General features: G+C 35.7%; 1 protein-coding gene and 1 long non-coding RNA gene across 3 annotated transcripts; one reads left to right on the top strand and one right to left on the bottom strand.

Annotated features, from left to right (window-relative positions):
- The first annotated feature begins 2,135 nt into the window (after positions 1 to 2,135).
- Positions 2,136 to 3,880, top strand: LOC113724083 (phospholipase A(1) DAD1, chloroplastic-like). Its single transcript, XM_027247026.2, has one exon. It carries the CDS (start codon positions 2,241 to 2,243, stop codon positions 3,660 to 3,662), a length of 1,422 nt encoding a protein of 473 aa, XP_027102827.2. The 5' UTR covers positions 2,136 to 2,240; the 3' UTR covers positions 3,663 to 3,880.
- A 9,928-nt stretch (positions 3,881 to 13,808) lies between these two features.
- On the bottom strand, positions 13,809 to 20,889 carry LOC113722748 (uncharacterized). Of its 2 annotated transcripts, XR_003456817.2 has the most exons (3): positions 20,742 to 20,881; positions 20,184 to 20,282; positions 13,809 to 16,631 (listed from the first exon to the last, which is right to left on the bottom strand). It is a non-coding gene; the product is annotated as an uncharacterized lncRNA (long non-coding RNA). The 2 variants fall into 2 exon arrangements; XR_011839228.1 differs by lacking the exon at positions 20,184 to 20,282 and having other exon boundaries at positions 20,742 to 20,889.
- Between the last annotated feature and the right edge of the window lie 1,067 nt (positions 20,890 to 21,956).

Raw genomic sequence — 21,956 nt, 5'->3', positions numbered from 1 at the left:
CGTTGCCTTCATATGATTTTAGTGCCCAAAGATCGACCCATGGTTTGAATTTGTGGCCATGTGTGGAAATGCAAATCCACATGTGTGCATCGATGCCCTTCGCTTGAAAGATGTCCAATTTACTTTGCTTTTCTTTGTATCGATTGCCCTTTAATTTGCTTGAAAAAAAATGCCCGATCAAGGCCGTGTCTTGCCAAAACTCTATGTATACCGTTTGATTAAAAATAATTCTTTTGCGTCCATCACCCAGTCGAAGCCATATGGTTTGAATTTTCCAATAAAAAAGAGCTTTTTCAAACCCTAGAATGTATGTGTGTGTGTGTGTGTGTGTGTGTTTTACTTTACCAAATATCTTTCCTACTCTATTGTATGCTATTTATATATACATACTAGGTGGTATAATGAGAACTGTTTTCATAAAATGATGAACATTATTGTTTGGAAATAGAACATTGAGCTTCTAGCTAGCGTGAACCTTGGGGAAGCTTTAACTTAAAAGTAGTATTATATGCATAAACGAGGGAAGAGGCTGACAATAATCAAAGATGTCGTCATCTAAGCTTTCACGATTGACTAAGTGCACAAAAGTTGAACTAAAACCCTTGAGTTAATCTTATAGTACATACTTACAGTATATACATTTTTAAGTTTAGGTGCATGTGTTTTATGTATTCAACGGTAAAGATGTATACATTATCAATGCATAGAAAATTAATCTGAAACCCTTTTACATTTTAAAAGCACGTTCGCTCCGTGAACTTGAGTAATATCATTTCAGACATAAACTTTTATTCCAAATAAAAATTCACACGTCAAATCAAACTTGAATCTTTCTCTAATTTTTTTTGAGACAAAATCAAAATTATGTCTTAAAATGTAGTTTGGTGTATTAAAATCTATGCACTACATAAATAAACACAAAATATATATATATACTGATAATACTCCCTGCGTCCTATTCAAAGTGATATACTTTTCATTTTGGAGTATCTCATAATGTTTGTCATCTTTTCAAAATCAAAGTTACTTTTATATATTTTTTCCAATGTTATCCATATTTTTATCTATATTCCATATTAATTTCACATTTGAATTTTGAATTTTTGAGAGTAACTCTGAAAATAAATCTATTAACATTACTATCAAGTCACTATTTTTAAAAAATTGAAATCTTGAAATGTGATAAATAATTTCAGATGGAGAGTGGTTAATTAGGTAGACACGAAGCCTACTTCCATATTTTGCGGAATCTGAACTACTTCACTGACTTGGAAAAACGGCTGGAAATATAACGCGCCACTCCTCTCTGGTGCTTGGCCCAGTCGGCTGTGGTCTGCTGCTTGCTACTGTGAATTAACCAATCAAACATTTTGACTCATCAAAATTTTTGCGGCTAGGTCAAAAGTCAAAGCTCTCCGGCCTAGATAGCGGATTCGATGTAGACCGTCCGATGTGACTCACGCTGCACCACGGCAATTCGTTTTTTGGTTTGAAGTTGTTTAATTTTATTTTACTTTAAGTCCTACATCAACTCTGATTTGGATCCCCAGTACCCATAATGCAGTTTTTCTCTTCTTTTTTTTCTGAAAAAAAAATTTGAATAAATTCGATTTCAATCACTATCATAAATCAGTCAAAACATATTTTCAAAATGATAGATTATGAACATGAATTTTATAAATAAGTTACCAATACAATCGTCATATCGATTCGATAACACATAATCTTTTGTGAAAAAGTGATCCGTCCGTCCATACCAACCGAAACAACTCTGTGTTGATGCAATCATTCTAGTTGAGTTATAAAATTCATAAAATTTATGGACACAAAAATCTTTTGTCTCCATCAACCGTACATTATACATCTTTTCTTCCCTCCTCTCCATCCCTACCATTTTTTCCGTTCCTTTGCCTGATAATCCTACAACATACAAAATTAGATACAAATACTCTAGCCTTTCATCTGACCGTATTAATGAATACTATTCACCAATGCCATAACTAGATTAAATGCCATGTCATATACATACGACAATGCCCTTCTCCATGTCTATACTTTTTCCAGTTATAAAAGCCCCCTTAATAGAGTGAAAAGAATGCACCAACATCACCTAGTGAACTTTGCCACCCTTAGCATTTAGTTTCCCTAGCCTCTGGCAATCCTCCTACAGCTTAGGAAAGAATCAATGAATCCCACACAGCTTATTTTCTTATCATAATTCCTTTACTACAGTTCACTACATGGTACCAAGTCCTTTTTTTCAATTCAATCAAAAAATTAAAAGAAAAATGAGCCTCTCATCCCCACTTAAGCCAGTAACAACCCCATGCATTTCCAAACCAAGTCCAAAATTATCGTTTCCATGCAACAGTAGCCTTGCCACTCTACCTTCTAAATCAATTACCAAAAGCCTGAGCATGGACAACGTCCAAGCTTCAAACTACATAGAACTCGACAGTGGCTCAGCCTCAACATCAGCATCGTCTTCATCATCTTGGACGTTGCCCACAAGACCGGGCAGCCTCGGCGCAAGTTGGATGGATATACAAGGAATGAAGAACTGGGAAGGTTTGTTAGACCCTCTTGACAATAATTTGCGAGGTGAAATCATTCGATATGGCCATTTTGTCGAAGCTGCCTATCGATCATGCGAGTTTGAGCCCTCATCACCTTCCTATTCCAAGTGCCGATTCTCCAAGAGAAAGTTACTAGTCCAATCCGGGTTTTCTGAAACTGGCTACAGAATTACTGAGAATCTACATGCCACATCAGGAATCCAGCTGCCGGGGTGGATTGAGAGGGCGCCCAGTTGGATTTCAATGCGGTCTAGTTGGATCGGCTACGTCGCGGTTTGCCAGGACAAGAGAGTAATTTCCAAGCTTGGCCGGAGAGACGTGGTGATAGCCCTTCGCGGGACTGTCACGTGCCTCGAGTGGCTTGAGAATCTAAGAGCAACTCTAACTCCTCTCTCCAATGATAATGCAGCCTCAGAAGTCGGCGCAAATGATTACTCCTCTTGCCCAATGGTGGAAAGCGGTTTCTTGAGTCTATATACTTCAAGAGTGGGAACATCCCCAAGCCTGCAAGATTTGGTGAGGCAAGAAAGCGGCAGGATTCTTGAAACTTATGGCGATGAACCCTTAAGTTTCACCATCACCGGCCATTCTTTAGGGGCAGCACTTGCAACCCTTGCGGCCTATGATATCAAAGAAACCTTCAAATGTGAACCCCTTGTGACGGTTATCTCCTTTGGTGGTCCAAGAGTTGGGAACCAAAGCTTCAGATGTCACCTTGAAGAACAAGGCACTAAAGTCTTACGTATAGTAAATTCAGACGATCTAATAACTAAGATGCCTGGTTTTGTGATCGATAATAATGAAGATAATTTGACTAAACATAATAATGAACCTGCACCGGCGGGCCAGATGGTAAAACTCTTGAGTTGGATCCAAAAAATTGCGGAAGATAGCCAATGGGTGTATGCTGATGTGGGATGCGAGCTCCGCCTAAGCAGCCGTGATTCACCTTATGTGAATGGCTTCGACTTTGCATCATGCCATGAGCTCAAGACATATCTACACTTGGTTAATGGATTTGTCAGCTCAAATTGTCCAATAAGAGCCACGGCCAGAAAATTGATGAACAAATCTCTTGTACCATGATCTGTTAAAACCAATGGGAATATTCCTTTTTTTTTTTTTAAAGGATAGAAAGCAGACATTGAGGGAGATAACATTTAAAGAAAATCTCTTTCAGCATGGAAATGCATGAGCTGGGGACCTTGGGGTAGTTGTACGGAAGGTCCAAAAGTCTCTGGGTACTTAACATAAGTACTACTTTTTCTGGATTAATGGAAGGACTGACAAAGTCTCATTTACTACTTGTGGGGTGGCAAAATTAAGTTTCTTTAGCGGTGAAAGAGTGGAGACTTGAAACCTACTAGTTGCAAAGTTTTGGATTTACAACCGCAGAAATATATATATATATATATATATATATATATATATATATATGCACTTCTTGGAAGAGAAAAAAAAAAGAAATTTACATTCATATGTAAATCAAATTCTGTTGACTGGATCATCGAGTTGTAGGTTGTTTTGCTAGATTTAATGGATTCAAAGATGTTTTACCAGTGTAATTGCACAAACCAATTCCCTTATTTTTCTGCGTTCAAGAATGAAGTGCAGGGGAAACCTAAAAAAAATCTGGTTGTCGGACTTAAAATGCACCAGTTTGTTTTACATGGGAAAGAAGATAATCTTTGAAATACATTCAATCATGCAGCCTAGTTAATGTTGGAGGGGGGATCCAAATGCCAATTCAAAGATGTCCTTCACTGGCATTCCTACTTTCTTTCTACTTAAAATGGTGAGGCCGCACAACCACACAACATCTAGTTTGGTGACTGTGATCGAGTTCACAAACCACCGAAAGTTAGGTGGCTTAATTTCATGGTTTAGTTACAAAGCCCGGAGAAAGAGTGTTAAGAGTGTGAATTTCTGAATGGTCTTTTAGTTGATCCTAGGCCTTGGCTAAAAGGCACATATTCAACCACCCACCGAAAATTATTTATGAGATCTTTCCATTTACCCCTAAATATTTGAGCTTCTAGGTGAGAATTGTGACTTGGTCTCCCCAAATAGGGCAAAAATTGGTCCACAATTTGGAGATGCAACTTGTATATGTAGTAGTAACACATATGAGGTACTTTTTTTTTTTTTTGGTCGTAATAGTACATCTAATCTAGTTTAACCTACTTCTACGCCCACCGGAGGAACCTATTCTATGGGGTAGCCCAATTGAGTCGGGGGATCTGACGGAGACTAAACCACCATCAGATTAAACGGGTGCACCACACATCTGTATGGATTTAGAACAAATCTCATATTGAGGCATCTTGATGGAAGGCAAAATTTGAACCCTTGATTTCCCACCCCATAATTAATGTGGTAGCCAACTCCTCTTGAGGGAGTTGGTTACACATATGAGGTACCTCGGTTTACGCATTTGTATAGTGCACCAATCTAGAGGATGATGTATACATATGCTAAGAAGTGGTTGTAGTTGTATCCATTTTTTTTCAGTAATTAGACACATGCAAGTGTTTTTTGTAGTTTCCATCTATGTTTTCAGCATTTTCTCACATTTTCTGTCTTACCATCTATCATATTGTCATGTGTCCTTCGAAAGAATCTCATTTTAACTCAAAATATTTTTTTTTTTCGAAAGTTCCAATTCCTATTAAGAGAGGAAAAAACTTTTGTTCATGGAAGCAACAGTGGATGCCAGAAGCCCCTCCGCATCATGGGAGAGGGGAAAAATAGGTATTCTGCTTTAGACATAGAGACATACTAGAATGTGAAACAGGATAGAGAATCCATATCTGTCGTCTGCTGATAGGATGCATAAATTAAATTGAGAACCAATGAATCATTTATACCATGAATATTCCCAGATATGATTGATATCATTACTTGCAAAGACTAGAGCATGAAGTTCACGGCCTGGCAGCTTTATTTGGGTTGAAAGCCTGCTGGATGCCTGGCTTCATCCTGAGGTAAATGATCTACCCAGCCAATACACTGCTGCTTGCACTGAAATTTTTCTTCCAGTGGTTTGATTCGCATGTGCCAATATCATTTTCGTTTCAGTCCCACGCATGATTGCACTTTCATGGTTATCTACTTATTATCTGTTCTTTTGATATGTTCGACTTTTCACAGCATCCAAATCATTCATTTCTACCTCCGATAAAACAAAAAGAAAACAGCGGTCACAGACCAACGTCATGTATGATCCAACCAACGTAAGCTAAAATCAATTATCTTTCCAATCAAGCAACACAAAGATTTAGCCATGGCACGGCTTCGAAACGTTCAACGAACTTGTTTGGGTTGCAAGTTTTTGAAATTTTCGTAGAAAAAATATTTGATAGGGATATGATATGTGTAAAATGAAAAGGTAATTGAAAAACGTTTTAAGAGAATTTTTCTCACAATCCAAATAAGGGAGCCACCAATTTTGAAGTCTGACCAATAATGTTAAGTGTCAGTTTGGAGTTGATGGGTGAGATTTAAAAAGCACGGAGAAGGAAGGGGGATTTGAACCCGAAAACTTTTTTAAATCTTGGGATCTCTAATTTAACCACTAGACCAATGTTTCTTCATTCAATAATTAAGCGTTTATAATATTGAATAATGTGTAATTTTTAAATATTTTAGATATGTTTATCTCTTTATTAAGTTCATAATATAGAATAAAATAATTAAATTTTATTTTTTATTTTTTTAAGACATAAAAGTTATTCTAAAAATACCAAATCTAAACTTTTGCTAGAGGTGCTTCTAACACCAAAAATTCTACCTTCAATGAGATGATGTTTAACAAATATCTCAAAAGTATTTTTTTTTTTTTTTTTTTTGAAGACAAGCACCACACTCAAGCAATTGTGCTGATATGTAAATATCAAATGGAACACTATAACCACCAACAAGAGTACGTAATTATGAGAAGAGTTGATATCCCAAAGTTAAATCAACCAAGCGTCGATCTTATAACATGAAGAACCAATTTTACACAGATAAATAAATCAACCAAGTGTCTTACATCAAAGTCCATGTTGTACAGATATTATAGGACGATTTACACAAAGAAAATGCACTTCCTGTCAAAACTAGGGCCATATATATATATATGGATAAGCTTTGAAGCGCCCATCAGTCCCTTCATAACTAAGTGGTCGATACTTTTGCTTTCTCGGTGCTGTGTTCATAGTACTATTGGTCGGAAGCCACAAGCTCCATTGTAGCATCCAGATCTGGCTGATGTATAGGTCGTATCCATGGTCGGTTACTTGTCAAGGACAGTCGTAAAACATGAACTGCATTATTGTCAAGAATCACGACTCAAATTCATCACTATTTCTTCTTAAGTATGATCTTTCTTTTCGTTCAACCAACAAGATCAATCTAAATGTCCTATAAATCCGAGTCGTATTAAGGTGGAAAAGTTGAGACGTCAAGATTTCAACCCCACTGGGACGCTACCATGCAAAGAATATTGAAAAAGGATGAAGGGTCATGAACTGACTACAATTACTCATCATTTAGATTCTAAGAACGTGCTGACGTACAATTCTTTTCAAGGTTTACTAGTGGAAATCGAAAAAACAAGTTACAAAATTCCCATAGCCAAGAACCCCATACTAGTACGGGTTGTAATTTTAGAAAATTAGAAAAAAAAAAAACCATTATCCTCATTTTCGGAGAAAAAAAAAAGAAGAAAGGGACAACTAGCCTTGATAACATGCACCCATTGACATGGTGAATATTTAACCTTGGGTAAAAAAAAAATTATTTTTCACTAGAGAATTTAAATCTTACATGAGGAAATGAGGAAAATAGCGGGTTGGGGAGATGTATCAAGAAACTCCGTTAACCTAATTAATTAGGGATAATTTCAGAAATCTCTCCTGAGATTTCTAACAATTTCACTAGCCTTCCTTGAGATATGTAAAATTACACTAACCTCCGCTGCGGTTAAGGTTTTGGTAACAAAATTAGTGCAAATCAGAAAAGGTATCATTAAAAAAGTGCTTTAATGAGAGATATGAAACTTTTATTCCACATATACCTCTTCTGCATATGTATAAGTTATACTAGTAAAAAAACAAATGAAAACAATTAAAACTTGAAAATATTTAACACATATTTCACTATTCAAAAAGTTTACATTTAATACATTAGACAACACAAATAAATGATCACAATATTCAACAAAATAGACACACTCGTCTTTCTTACATGAGGTTTGCTATGGTTTTTGTGATTTTGAACAGAAAAAAGTTTTGAATTTTGCCTTTCGTATCTCTCCTTTCTCCTCCACTTCCACAAAACTACGTTACAACTGTCATAACTTGGCACCATTTGGTATATCAAATTGTAAAGTTCTATCAATCACAAAAATTTCCGTTAATTGGTGCCCTAATTACTCAATCATCAAATATTAGTTTCCAATAAGACTTATAATGTCTTAAGGTATATGAGTAATTTCTCTCCATGCGATATAAGCAATTGGGTTCACAATTCTATCAGGGGAGATTAATGTAAATTTGTAAACTTCAGGGGAGGTTTTTGAAATTTTCCCAATTAATAATTCTACTGGCTGAGGGGGATTTTAGGGACTTGATATTTGATGTATAAATAGAGACTGGTCACCCTATGCAGCAAATGTCAAATTAACTTGGGCTTCAATGGAGGGCAAATTTGTCACCGAACCAGCTAACAGTTGTGGGCTAAAGTTATCGACGTAACTATCACACAAGCCATAGTCAGTGGAGCTATCGCCAGCGTGGTGACTAATTAACTTCAATCTTCTTAGACTTCTTCTGGGAAGTTTATTCTATTGGTCAAAAACCACGGAGATGAATCACGGGTCAGCTAAGTCTCGTATCACTGGGGATTGAAATTCATTCATGCCGGAGAAGGAAGTGAAGTTGATAGTCAGACTGTCAAATCTCAAAACGATCAAAATGGTTGGCTCCCAGTCCAAATGCCATATTGCCATGTACTCGTGAACTGTTGCATGTGCGGCCCCGGCCGCAACAAGCCTTTTCACACTGCCCCGGATTAGAATTTGCGAATGGCGATAGCCATTCCCATTAACAGAACAAAACTGGCCAAATTTCAATTGATCCATGGACGGTGGCCGTCTATGCACAATTTCATCACAATCTATAACTCTGACGATATTCCAACTGAAGGGATGAAGCTGTAAATCATTGAGTGGGGACTTCTTATAATGTGCTTTCCGTTTCAGTTGGGGATTAATCTACGTTGAGGTACGAGAGTCATAATCAGAATCACTTTACATTTTGTGGCTCGATCTACGTTGAGGTACAATAGTCACAATCATGTCACTTTCGATTCTGGGGCTAAACAATTTGTGTGTGCGGAGGAAAAAAAGGCCCCAAACAGATATATCATGAATCCCAACAAAAAGGAAAGAGTAACTAGAACAATTTGAGCATGAATGGATACAAAAGTAATCATGCGTCTGTGGGGATACTGACGTTCTTGGACTATCTCAATTGTTACTTTCCACCGCGTGAGATTTGGAAAAAAAAAAAAAAATCGCATGTGTGTCTAAAAAAGAAGAGGTGGAGATGCCTAAAATTTAGGAATAACAAGAAAAAATAGCGATAGGTTTGAGAAAATTAATCGTTAAAGATAGTTTGATAATTTCAAAAATATCATAGCCTCTGAAATTTTCTCATTTTCCTTTTGCTAAACCTTCATGGTCTATCATCCCCCTCTCAGAAACTATTATACAACCTACATGATAGCTACATCTGAAGTTAAACGATACACACAAGTCATGCAATTTGGTTTTTGGTTAGCTTACTACATAATAATCATATATCTCGATTTTAGAAGTTTTCATAGTCGTCAATTGCTACGATTTTCTTTCTTTTTGTTTCAGCTTTGTTTTTTGATTGTATATCCGATCATAGATTACCAGTCTTAGTTGACGCAAATATGAGGTGAGATGTAAGTAGAAATATCATATGTCCGACGAAGATATGAACAATTAAGGCATCATGATAAGTGTAAATGTAATAGAAAACAAAGTAAATTGAAATTTGGAATACTCTCTCTTACACCATCACTATTACCAAGATTTTTTCTTTTTTATCCGAGTAAGGTTAGATACAATGCATATGTTCAAAATATAATTTAAAATTTAAACAAAGGATATGTTTTATACATTTGCACCTATTAATGTAAACAATTTTTGTGTATGATAAACTAAGGAAAAATCATTCAAAATGTTCCGCATATTTTATCAAATGAATTTTTTTGTCACTTACTTTTAAAAAATTAACTTTACATCCCATACAAATTCAAATTACAGTTATTTGCAATGTACAAAAAAGTCAGATCTCACTTTTTTAAGAAGCAATAAATATGATTGGAGTCAGATCTTATTATTTTTAGAGGCAAAACGAGTCCTTTGTTTAACTGCAAATGAGATCTAACATTTATGCCCCCCTAAAAGAGAGATCTAACTTTTTTACTCCTTAAAAATGACCATGTGTGGATTACATGATGAATTCAGAATAAAAAGTGGTCAAAAGTTTAGATTGGAACTGAATTTTACCTACTTGATTTTGTAAGGAACGTAAAATTATCATTTTAAAAGTGAGGTATAAAAAAATTCATTTAACAAAAATATCAAGAACAGTTTTTCTAAAAACTGCTATAACGTGCTAGCCTCCAATATAGAAGTTCGAGGACCCTCAAGTTCAAAATTCGAATGATGCATTCAAAGCATACAAATAACTTGTTTGTTGACATATTTTCCCCAAGGATTTGAGACTTGAACCGTCAAAATCTTAGTCTATAAAAGGATGAAAATGATTAATGATATAAAGTTGCATGCGTGTATGTTCCATAGTAATTACCGTCCAAACTGTTTGTTTTGATCAGGAGAACCTATTTGATGGTGCGCATGATACTCTATTTTCATCTTTTTTTCAAGCAACGTGCAATAGTTATCTTCCACCTTTGATACTTACTATACCATAAACTACACTTTCATGATCTTCTTTAGAAATCTTCAATGACTAAAGATCAATGAGAGCGATGTTAAAAATCATCATAATAATAATAATAATAATAATGAAAGTGATGTTTAGGCGGTACAATATTACCTTTTTCCTTCTGGCATTGACGGATGAAGCATGAATTTAAGAGGTTTCGTGACAGCGCCAAATGCAGATATGAACGTCTTGACAAAAGATAGAAAAATTATGCCAAACTTGTTTCCTCGTCAACGTGACTTGTACGTTTAAATAGTTGGTAGAATATAGAAATGTGGGACTGGGATGGAAAGCTGAACATTTTTGTCAAAACTAGAATCTTTTTTACGGGTAAATAGTGGTGCTGGAAGAGAAATTTAGGGACCATATGATGGAGACAATGAGTCAGTACGTAGTCTTATTTCATTAACAGTGATTTCGTTTGCAGCACAGTTAGCTACCGACAGCGCTACTTGGTATCGTCATTCTTCCTTGAGTTAGGTTTGATTTTGTTAACGGAGATAACTTTCCTCTACTCCCGTGGTGGAAAGCAAAAAGATTTGCAAGTTGGAAATAAGCAACATTTTTCATTTTTTCCCATCTCTTTTTGGTAGTGAATATATATACTCTCTTAAATATTGTACCCTACAGAAAAAATTTCAGTTGTTCACAAGTTTTTGTGATATATTAGTTAAAAATTTTCTCTTAATTTCTTTCTTCACTTCTTTTTCTTTGTCTTTTTTTTTTAAAAAAAAAAAATTTCCCCTCCATTTCGAAGAAAATATCAAGAATAAGGGGCGATACGGAGACCAGAAAAATCCTATTGCGCTGAGAATAGCTAAAGATGACATGCAACTGCGCAAGTTTGTGCAAACAGATCCGAGATGAATTGCTAAATCCCAATTATATATACGGGACGCTGAAATTGATATGAATCATTGACGCAGAAAAAAGAAATCCAATCTTAGGAGTGACTGAAAAATTTGCCTTCAACCTAGTTAGAAGTCATTTGCATCTTTTTTTTTTTTTTTTGGTGGTATTTTTTGCTAATCTAAAAGAAAATTGTTCGTTGTAATCTGCTAGGGAGACATGTTCTGACTATTTATTGCATTTATTTTCAAATGCCATGCCATAGACTCTACTAGCTCACACCTGCAATAGAATTCGAACAATCGAATTTTTAGGGCAAGACCTAAAAGTTCCCGTTTTACACCTTTTCTTTGGTAATATTTTTTATACACAGTTAGTGTGTAAAAATAGATTTAGATCACAACACATAAAAATAAAATCAAATTTGAAATTTAAACGACTGTCAGTGTATAAAAAGTTAATCTTTTTTGTATTTTTTAAATCTCCTCCAGCCAAACAGCTTTTTTTTTTTATTAATACTTCAAGTTTATATATATATATATATTTTTTATAAATATCTTTGTTTCTATTAGTTGCACAATTAAGTCGGTGTGCCCTAGACTAATTGATCTCCGGACCGCCTCCTAGTATCCTATTCTCCAACAACACTCGTCTCCTAATCGGAGGTCAGAATTAGGAAGTTTCCCCCACCAAATGTGGCACCTCCTTCAAATATTCTAGAATGACATGCTTGGAATTAAAAAACACAAGCCGCACATTCTACAGGGAAGCCCCCAAAAGAATAAGTTGAACCGGTAAAGCAGGCATGCTTGATAGTTGGTAGTACAAATAGTTTGAGATCAATCAATGCTGGAATCACAAAGATTGCCGCAGAAAGTTGAAAACGACTCGCAACAATACTGCCAATATCTACACGAGTCCATGCCCTTTTTTTCTCTCTCTCTCTCTCTCTATTTTTTTTTTTCTTTGGTTTGGCTAATGGTTGAGATATGCCATATTTTGCAAATGTGAAACTAAAGTGAGGAAATGTCTAAATGAAGGGATGCGACAAATCTGTACATTCACATAGTATATTAGGTATATACTGAGTACACTAATGAATGCTCCCTGAACACTCATTAAAATTTTTATTTTATTTTTTCATCTCCTATTTTTGGATGCAGTACCAAGCACTTCAAAGACCACCTTCTGATCTTTGAAGCCATATTCATAGGAATGGCAATGGGGAGGAAACATTCCACCCACCCAGCGTCGATCACTTTCCCTGCGGGTGCCGGTAGTGTATAATTAGTAATTGGCATAAATATATAATTAGTAATTTATTATAAATGTATTAGTATAACTAATCAATAATTTATATTAGTATAAATATATAATTATTAGTATAATTAATAATATTAAATATTTATGTGTGTGTGTGTGTATATTAGACGGGTGACCGGGTAGGTATACCATCGCCCGCCGCCTCATTTTTTAATAGGGGGAGAAATGACCTCCCGTCACGCCCTATTAACCCTCTGCGGACACTCGTCCCAATTGCCATCCCTACGTATTCATTGGCTCCATCAACAAACTCTCTCATTAAAGGTCATGATGAAAATGCATCTATTGTTGGGAGAGTTTTACGGTCCCTTTTGGATACTGTACTAATGGGATAAAACTCACCATTGAAGGTAAACTAACAGTTATCAACCCGTAGATGATTTCAAAAGTTTAAATCATTAAATGATATGGCAAAATATAACCACACTAGAATCATGAATATAGTATCCAAAAGGGCCAACATTTTTCTATATTGTTATCTCTACTTTGGCCTGAGACAGTTTTTTTTTTTTTTTTGGGAAGTTCTACAGTAGCTTTTGGATACCATATCATTGCGTATCAATTCACCATTCATTGTATAAAAAAAGATATCAACCCTTAGATGATTTCTAAAATTTAAATTATTGAATGACATGGCAAGAGTTTATTCCCAAAAGGGATGGTAGAAGTCCTCCCTCCCTTTTTTGTGTGCTATCCACAGCAAGGAAAGGGCAAAAAGTGTTCACCATTTCCTTTTCTTTTAATATTTATTTTGTTACCTTGTTCATTTCCATGAGCATTAGCAACAAGGGCATTTGGTGACAGACAATAGGGATGGATAATCAGACGGTATAAATGCAGACTCAAAATCGACCAAAATCTATATACAAGTTAAGAAGTAGATTTAATCCCTACGTTTGCTTCCAAAAATTCTCATTTCATTAGAATTTGAAGTTTTTCGTAATAACAGAATCTTTATGGTTCCAGTAAGGAAACATCCCCTTATTTTGTTTGTATCAATGATGATATGTACGAGTCTAGGTTTAGAATAATATAATTGAAATTTTACGATCGAAATTTTAGAAATACTTGTTTCATCATGCAACAATACTGTCAACCGGAGGATGTAATGACAAATAGGAATTGCAGAATCTGCCTCAAATATTACATGGACCCAGATTACCCAAACCAAGATTAATACACTCAACTACAAGACCGTCTATACTGCAATTTTAGGACAGGGCAGTCTCGACTTCAGTGATAAACATTCCTTCTTACATCTATGTAGCTGCACGAAAATTGAAAGAAAATCAAGCAACAGGAAAATGGAAACAATAATGTTACCTCAGTTGCCTCATTTGTTCCTTGGTAGCCAATTCCTTCTTCCTAAAGATCCCAACATAAAGGTATATGCAGATCTGTACAAAATCTAAATTAATAAGCTACATGGCACGATGGGGTGTGGTGGGGTGGGGGTTCAATAACTCTCTGGAAACTGGATGATCAACCGTCTGAGTAAGCGTTCCAGTCTAGAAATATGAATAGTTAGTCGGATGATTCATAGTCCCAAGGGTCACCATTTATGGGTTAACATCCTACTGACAAATAATTATTTTTATTCGGAATTCATAACTTGTTGGCAAGTGTGCAAGGCCCAGTTTAGGAGACAAGCCATAAACACATGATAGACCCTGTCCCCTGCAGTTAGAGTTGTAGGAGACAAAAGTTTACGCATGTTCAAAGGTGCATTACATTAAACCACAGGGGAGATTCTGACGAATTTCCTAGGAACCACTTGTGGTTGTGAAGGCTTCTCTATTGCAGTTTTGTTAGACCCGGATCGAATTGGCTGGTTCAACCGATCCGATTGTAACTCGGCCTTTTTTTTTTTTTTTTTTTAAATTGATTTGTAGTATAATCTATTTTGGTTAAAAGTCAGTTAAAACCATCAAAAACTAAATAAACCAGTAACCCGATTCGGCTGGTTGACTCGATTCTCAAACTTTTTTTTTCCTTTTTTTCTCCAAATATAATTTGAGTTACCTAAATTGTAACACTTTCATTTATTAATAGGAATAAGAAAACGTCACTCGTTTAGTGTAAATATCAAAATTATTTGCTTTCCTAAATGATCTCTAAATCAAGATGTTTTCATCCTTATGATCTCTTTAATTTAGCATCAGTGATTCCAACTTGCATTAATTTGTTTTAATTTAGTTTTTTAATTAATTTTGGAGAATAGGCATATTTTAACCATGGATTTACATTTTTGTATATAATTATTAGGTGTATATTTGATTGCAACTCTAATACTTTTGGAACATTTTTCATGATTGGCCAAATATAACCAAGAACTTAATTTCAATATTTCTGAATCTTACAAAAATATAAAATAATTATAACATCATGCTAACGTTGGCGGGTTTTTGAAAACAGTCTGACCGATCCAATCAGTTGATCCTTGGCCGAGTAGTTTAGTTGAGTCGCTATTCTGTCCGAGTTTAACAACATTGCAGCCAATTGATGACAATTAAAGGGGTCAATCCAAGAAAATTGAACTAATCTCAAATGGGTCAAGGGACTTCTCCTAATTATTCGCATGTGACGGCCCTGTCCCTGGGACAATTCTGGATGACAAGGAAGCTAATCATTCTAGGCTGTCAAGGTGCATTACCCCTACAAATGACTATCTCAATTACTCAGGACACGCTTCCTCATGATATACTAGCAGAAAATGTGGCTTCTTGGCATCCCAGGAACCAGTTGTTAACCTTTTAGTACACATAGTTCCCTTAAGGTTTCCCCAATCAATCAGGTCTTAGTAGGGAGACATTTGCCAAAGAAATTTCTATACAATGGTGAAGGACATTATATTGACTGGGAGCTGTAAGTCTTGCTTTCAAAATCCTAACAATAAGATGGTCGAAATTTAGCTCTATGTCAGTTGATTTTCCAGGTACAGAACTAGCTACATTCGTCTAAACAACAACAAGAAGAAAGTAGTCTTGTAGCAGCAATTTCCAAGAATGCTTTTCAATTGATCTTAAATTGGCCGCACGAAATTGTGTAATCGAGAGATTTATTGCTTAGGATTCTGATCAGGATCGCCCTTTTTATCTTAAAAATCGCAAGTTCTAAACGTGCTCCAATTTCAAGTAGAAATGTCAACAAAAATAACAAGAAAGGATTCTAAACAGCCAGTCACCCGAAAATCACAAGATCCAGAGCCCGAGAACAGTATCAGAGAGGGCAATGTACAAGGGCAAAAACAAAAAGAACATACACGATTCAGTAAACTGGCAATTAAGAGGTAAGCCTATGACAACATGGACGAATATCACATTAAGCCTCTAAAACACTGAACTTCCACATTTGATTGTTTAGGATTCAAATTAACAGCTAGAAAAATTGCAACCTAAACTTTTTTTCTGAGTTTCAATTACATTTACCACCTTTATTTAATTAGTCCTGCCATAATTTCGCACTTTAAGCCACTACCAGTAACATTGAACTAATTTTGAGAACAACGATTCATAGTGATCTTACAAGTTACGACACGAATGTCGAATGAAAGCAGAGAGCATCTTCCTTGAAGATAGGGTTCAATTTATAACTTTGTGGTTAAAATTGTTTTCTGCAACCTACTTACAACTAGACAAGTCTGATTTTTTTTTTTTTTTTTTTAGAGAAGCGCTCAGATTGCAAACACCAAAGATAAGAAGATGACTGGCTAATACTCACCGTTCTCAGTTCCGCCTCCTGCAATTAAAGTAGGGCATCTCTGTTTGCCTTTGAAGCACATTCCTTCACAGAGGGCTGATCTTAGATTAGCAGGATGAAGAGCTGAGCAGCATACAGTAACAGTTGATATTTATTCCTATTTTAAGGTACCACAAAACACTAATTTAAAAACAGAGTTTGGTTAAATTAGCTACAGAAAAGTTATTCAGAACGAGGAGTGCCAAAAACAGTCCTAGAGGAGCTGAACAGCTGCAGGTAATCTTTGTTCAGACTTGAGCGAAGATTTTTAAAGCAAAATAACTGTGCGTACTTTTGACTTGACTAGAGGATGCAACAAGTCGCACATATCGGCCATTGAACTATACCCTGTAGGCATCAAAAGCATAACATCTGGTACAAATTAACTATTAATCATATAACATCCTAATCCTTATATCTTAGCTAGGATCTAGCACATAATGGTCCTGTTGCTAGTAAGCATGATTACCATTTTAGTGCATTATAAATAGTTTAACTGTACAGAGCAATTTCCCTGTGTATAGAAAGCCTATTGATTGGGAAATAAGGCCCCTGTCGACAATCAAGCATTGTTCTCAGGACCGTTTTATTAGTCATGAGAGAACAAATGCATATGCAGCAACTGTACACCACTCGTGGTGCACCAGGAGCAAGCAGATTCTTATCAAGAATCTCTACTCTCCTGAGATGATTGTTCGGCTGATCCTTAGAGATTTAAGAGGGATTGTATCCTGGTCCAATGAGAACTGGTAGAGAAAAAGAAACTCTGCTGCTGTATGTGGAACTGGGATTCCCCTTAACGTTCTTAATGAATGAGTGGGAGGACGTATTTGGTGAGAAAAGAAAAGATTAAGAAAGAAAGTGAAATCTTTCTCGCATTTGGGAGTTTTAATTGGAAAGAGCATTTGGGAGTTCTAATGGGAAAGAAGTGGAAAGAAAAGAAGGGATTCCACACCCCCCCCCCCCCCCCTTTCAAGCTACGAGAAAACCGTCAGCCCAAAATTAGGCGGAAAGTGCGAGAAAGGAAAGCGAGTTAAGTAAATATTTTAATATATCAATTTTGCCTTTATAAAGATTATAAAATAACGTTTTCTTACGTCATGTGAATTTCAAGTTTCAAGGGTACTTATGAAAAATTAAATCTTTTCTTTTATTTCTCTTTATTTTCAAATAAAGGAAAATTGCTTCATTATCTTTCTCTCCAAAAACTCCCAAACAACATGAAGAGATATCACAATCTCTTCTTCTCTTTTCTTTTCTTTTCTAACCTAAACTTTCTCTTCTTTTCTTTTGTATCCCAAACTCCCAAACAAGCTATAATTGTTTACCGGGTTAATTCTTAAATATCTTGTTAAACCTTAAAAATATGGCTGCAAAGTAATTTGCTGCTGGATGTTCAATTGAATAGATCTCCCCCCTTTGTGTTATCTCAATTGATCTAGATAGATCACCCTTTTGATAAAATACATCATAAGTTCATTAATGACATCTGTACTAATGGTGGAAGTTACATTAGACATAAATAGGTACAAAAAATCTAAGAACGACAACAAAAACTGCAAATTTGAAAATTTAATAAAAAATTTTACCATAAAACTCCAAACATATTCAAACATCAATGTAACCCCTAGAATAGTTTTCCTCCTTTTGGCACATACATCTGTAGTACATAATTTTTTCAACTGAATATAATTAGTATATAAGTTTCAACTTCTCTTGAGTTTGCTAACATAACATGAAATGCACATGCCATTGATAAAAAGCCTAAATAACCCCAAATATTTGAAGCCTGGTTTTGTTTTCAAAATCACCATTATAGGTAACATATTTCTATGGACACAACTCTTAATTAGACTTTTTTTTTTTTTGGTGAGACATAATGAAGAACTGTTGGTAGAACTCTGTTACAAATGGTTATTTTTGATCTTTTCACTATCGGCATGTGTAGTTCATATTACAAATGAAAAAGGAATTGAAACTTATTTGCTAATTGATTTTGATTAAAGAAATTTAAGTACCAAAATTTTGAAATTGATGCAATTGAATGTTCAAATATGACAAAGTGATATAACTTTGGCCCAGTATGGAATATGGATTAGGTGTTTTTAAGGGTGTTTTTGAGAATGTATTTTGGGGTTTTTTTAGAATTTAAATTTTTTTTGGGATATCTTTTGAAAATTGGAACTAATACCACCCTCCACCCCCTCACTCCTCCTCTCTCCTCCTTCCTCCTAGTCTACCACTCCTTTCCCTACTTCCTCCTCGTCTCTCCTCCCACACTTCATCACCCCCTTCGTCCTTAATCGCAGCTTTTGGCTACAATAAGAAAGTCATGGCTAGAGATTGCATCAAAGGGAAGGATGGTGGCAGGGGAGAAAAGGAGGGTGGCAGGGGAGAAGAGGAGAATGAAGGAGAGGAGAGAACGAAGAAGAAGGTGAAAGGAAAGGGAGTCGTGGCTTCTGGCTGCGACAAGAAAGTCGCATCCTCAGAAGGAGGGGAGTGGCTAGGGAGAAGAGGAGAGAGGGAGAGAGAGGAGGAGAAAGGAGAGGAAGAGAAGAAGAGGAAGAAGGAAGAAGAAGGAAGGGAAGGCGTGATGATGGCGGTGAAGGATGGGAGAGGGCCAATAATGACAATGGAGGAATGAGGAGAGAAGGGATGGTGGTAGGTGGAAGTAGAAAAGGTGGGGGAATTTTTTTAATATTTTTTGTTTTTGTAAGTGTATTTGAAATGGTATTTTTAGAATTATTTTAGAAATTGTTTTTAGAGTTGTTACTGTTTTACAAAATTTTTTTTGAAAAAAAAAGAATGAATATCCATACAGAGCTTGGAGAAAATTAATTTTTTCCCTATTTTTAGATTTAAAACCTAGTTTTGACCGTTGCTTAATAGAATTTACAAGTCTTAGTTTCCGTTTTGGGTGTGTTTCATAAGAGGAATGCCCTTAACTTGTGTACATATCTTGGAAATCATTGATGAAAAGATATTGAGTTTTAAAGAAAAACTTGTGTAGTTTTTTCTAATAGGAGTTGAATGAAAACTTGTTCTTCGTGTAATACAGTGGACTTTCTATGGATCCAACAAATCATGTAGAACTGACTTTTTTTCGGCAAGCAGGCACTAACAGGTCTGAATACATGCTACACATGTATAAAATTTAGAGGTCAAATTCAAAGTGAGTGATGAGTTATTCACCCAAAATCACTAGTGTATAAAATATAATGGTCTCTATAGTCAAGATTAATTCTTTAATATATATGTACGTGTGCTGCTTCTTGCGTTAGATACCTTCTTAATTCAAGTTCACCCACTGTTTTTTCATTCAAAAAATAATTAAGCCCCCGTCTAACTATTTTGCACAACCACGAAGTATCCTTTCCACATTTCCAAAACCTAATTCAAGAAACTTCAGTGGTCAGTGGTCAGCATATCTCTCTAACCTTCTCCTTTTCCATCCTCTTTCCCCTCTTCCGTTAAGATTTGAAGTTTCCCTCTAACCAAAACAAGTAAATAAATATATACCCTTTACATAATTCTTGGGATAATCAATCACATCTAATCCAAATGTCGAACCAAAGGACAACTAGCTTATCAAATAACAGCTATTCCATGATTGTCAGCTTATAGTTGTTTGCTTAGTGTCTGGGATAACCGCCATAGATGTATGACTAACCTGTACATTTTGCAAACTCCCAAGTCCTGACTCCTGACTAAGTGGCCTTGCCCTAACAGGCTCCCTGGGCGGTAAGCACGAGCTATGGCCGCCAAACATCTGATATACACTTCGCCAAGAAAGACAACAATGAGAATTTTTCGCATGCAGCAGCAGCTATTTGAACTGGTAACTGAACTTGTAAGTTGCGGGCAACAAGTAGACCTCAGTTTCCCTTGCTTTTCCCTTAATCAAGGCATGTTACCAAATTTCATTTTATGGTTCTGGGTGCATGCTACTTGATCATGTATTCTGTTAATTTTTCAGGAAAAACACTGGTGATATCCAAGGAAAACCAACAGATCCCAATGAAACGGCACCCACTGACCAATAGAACTCCCCGCCACCATGCATATATCATTCATCAAAAATTCAATCTAGAGGAACAGCTAAACTCATGTTTTAGTTTTTGCTAGATTTTTGACAGCAATAAGTGCAGGGAAACCGAAGAAATAATCCAATAGAGTTTAGATAAGGAAGAAAAAGGGGAAATGAATGGAGCGAAAAGAATATACATACCCAGGCTTTGAACGTTTTTGGTTTTCTTCTTCTGCGTTCTTGATAGATCTTCTTGACGGGCTACCCCTCCTCGTAGAACTACCGCAAGTGGTTGGCCTTTATCTACGAGGTATGATCACCCTATCTATAATTGTCGCAATGGTTTCTATTTAGAGACGTCAAAAGGTGGTCCTTGGTCTTGTTTCTTGTCTTTATTTGATGATTGCGCGTTAATATTATTTTATTATTATAAATAAAATATTATGAATTAAAAATATATTTATAATACAAATTAAATATTATTTAAACAAAATTTAGCTATTCAAACAACTGGTCACCTTTTAACCTTTTTAAATAGTTTTCATCAACTTTTTATTTAACACGCATCACGTCATAAAAATATTTTAAATAATCCTCTATCCAAACACTCACTATTATGATAGATATGAACACTACATATTAAATACAGACATTAATGTAACTAGATGATGAAATTCAATAAATTTTTTAACATAATTTTAATATAAAATAAATTTTATTATATTTTTAGCTACATCTACTATTTTAATTATTTTTAGAATGTCTACATAATTTTATGCCCTGCCGTCACCAGGTCACCACTGGCAACAGATCCTTCACACACTACCTGACGGATGCGGTTGTTCTGACAACCGCTCCGGAAGGTATAATACCATTTATACATGATGTAATATCATTTGTACAAGGTGTAATAATAGAACAACAGCGAGTAACACTAGAACAACATTTTTGTGAATCCCACATGATGTGAAAATCGAATTACAAAATGTGATCTGAACCACACAAATTTTTGAGACCTTATCCAGGTCGTGAACTGCCTCCAGCCCCTCGTCCCTACCCGACGTTGCCAAATGCCAGCTAAGAGTCTTAAGTAGCTGACGTTGCCATCAGACTTCCAGAGGAATTCTGCACCCCTAGTAGTCCTTTCACCTACATATCCAATTTGCAAGTTTGGCAATCATGATGAGAGGCCTCTTGGCCAGGACTTTGGAGATTTTTTTTTTAAGTGAAAATACTCGAATCAGGATTTGCACTCCCTTTTTTTTTTTTTTTTAATCATTCAACTCGTCCCTTCTCTCACAAGATTTCGAAGCGTCGAAATGAGAGCGGGAATACTAAAGAATAATTTTTTATACATTATCAATATATACCCTAGCAGGTCTTTGGAGTGTAGAGTAGATTAAATTTTTATTCATT

Source organism: Coffea arabica, chromosome 2c, assembly GCF_036785885.1.
Source record: "Coffea arabica cultivar ET-39 chromosome 2c, Coffea Arabica ET-39 HiFi, whole genome shotgun sequence".
In the NCBI taxonomy this organism is placed as follows: domain Eukaryota; kingdom Viridiplantae; phylum Streptophyta; class Magnoliopsida; order Gentianales; family Rubiaceae; genus Coffea; species Coffea arabica.
This window is presented reverse-complemented; position numbering and strand designations above follow the sequence as displayed.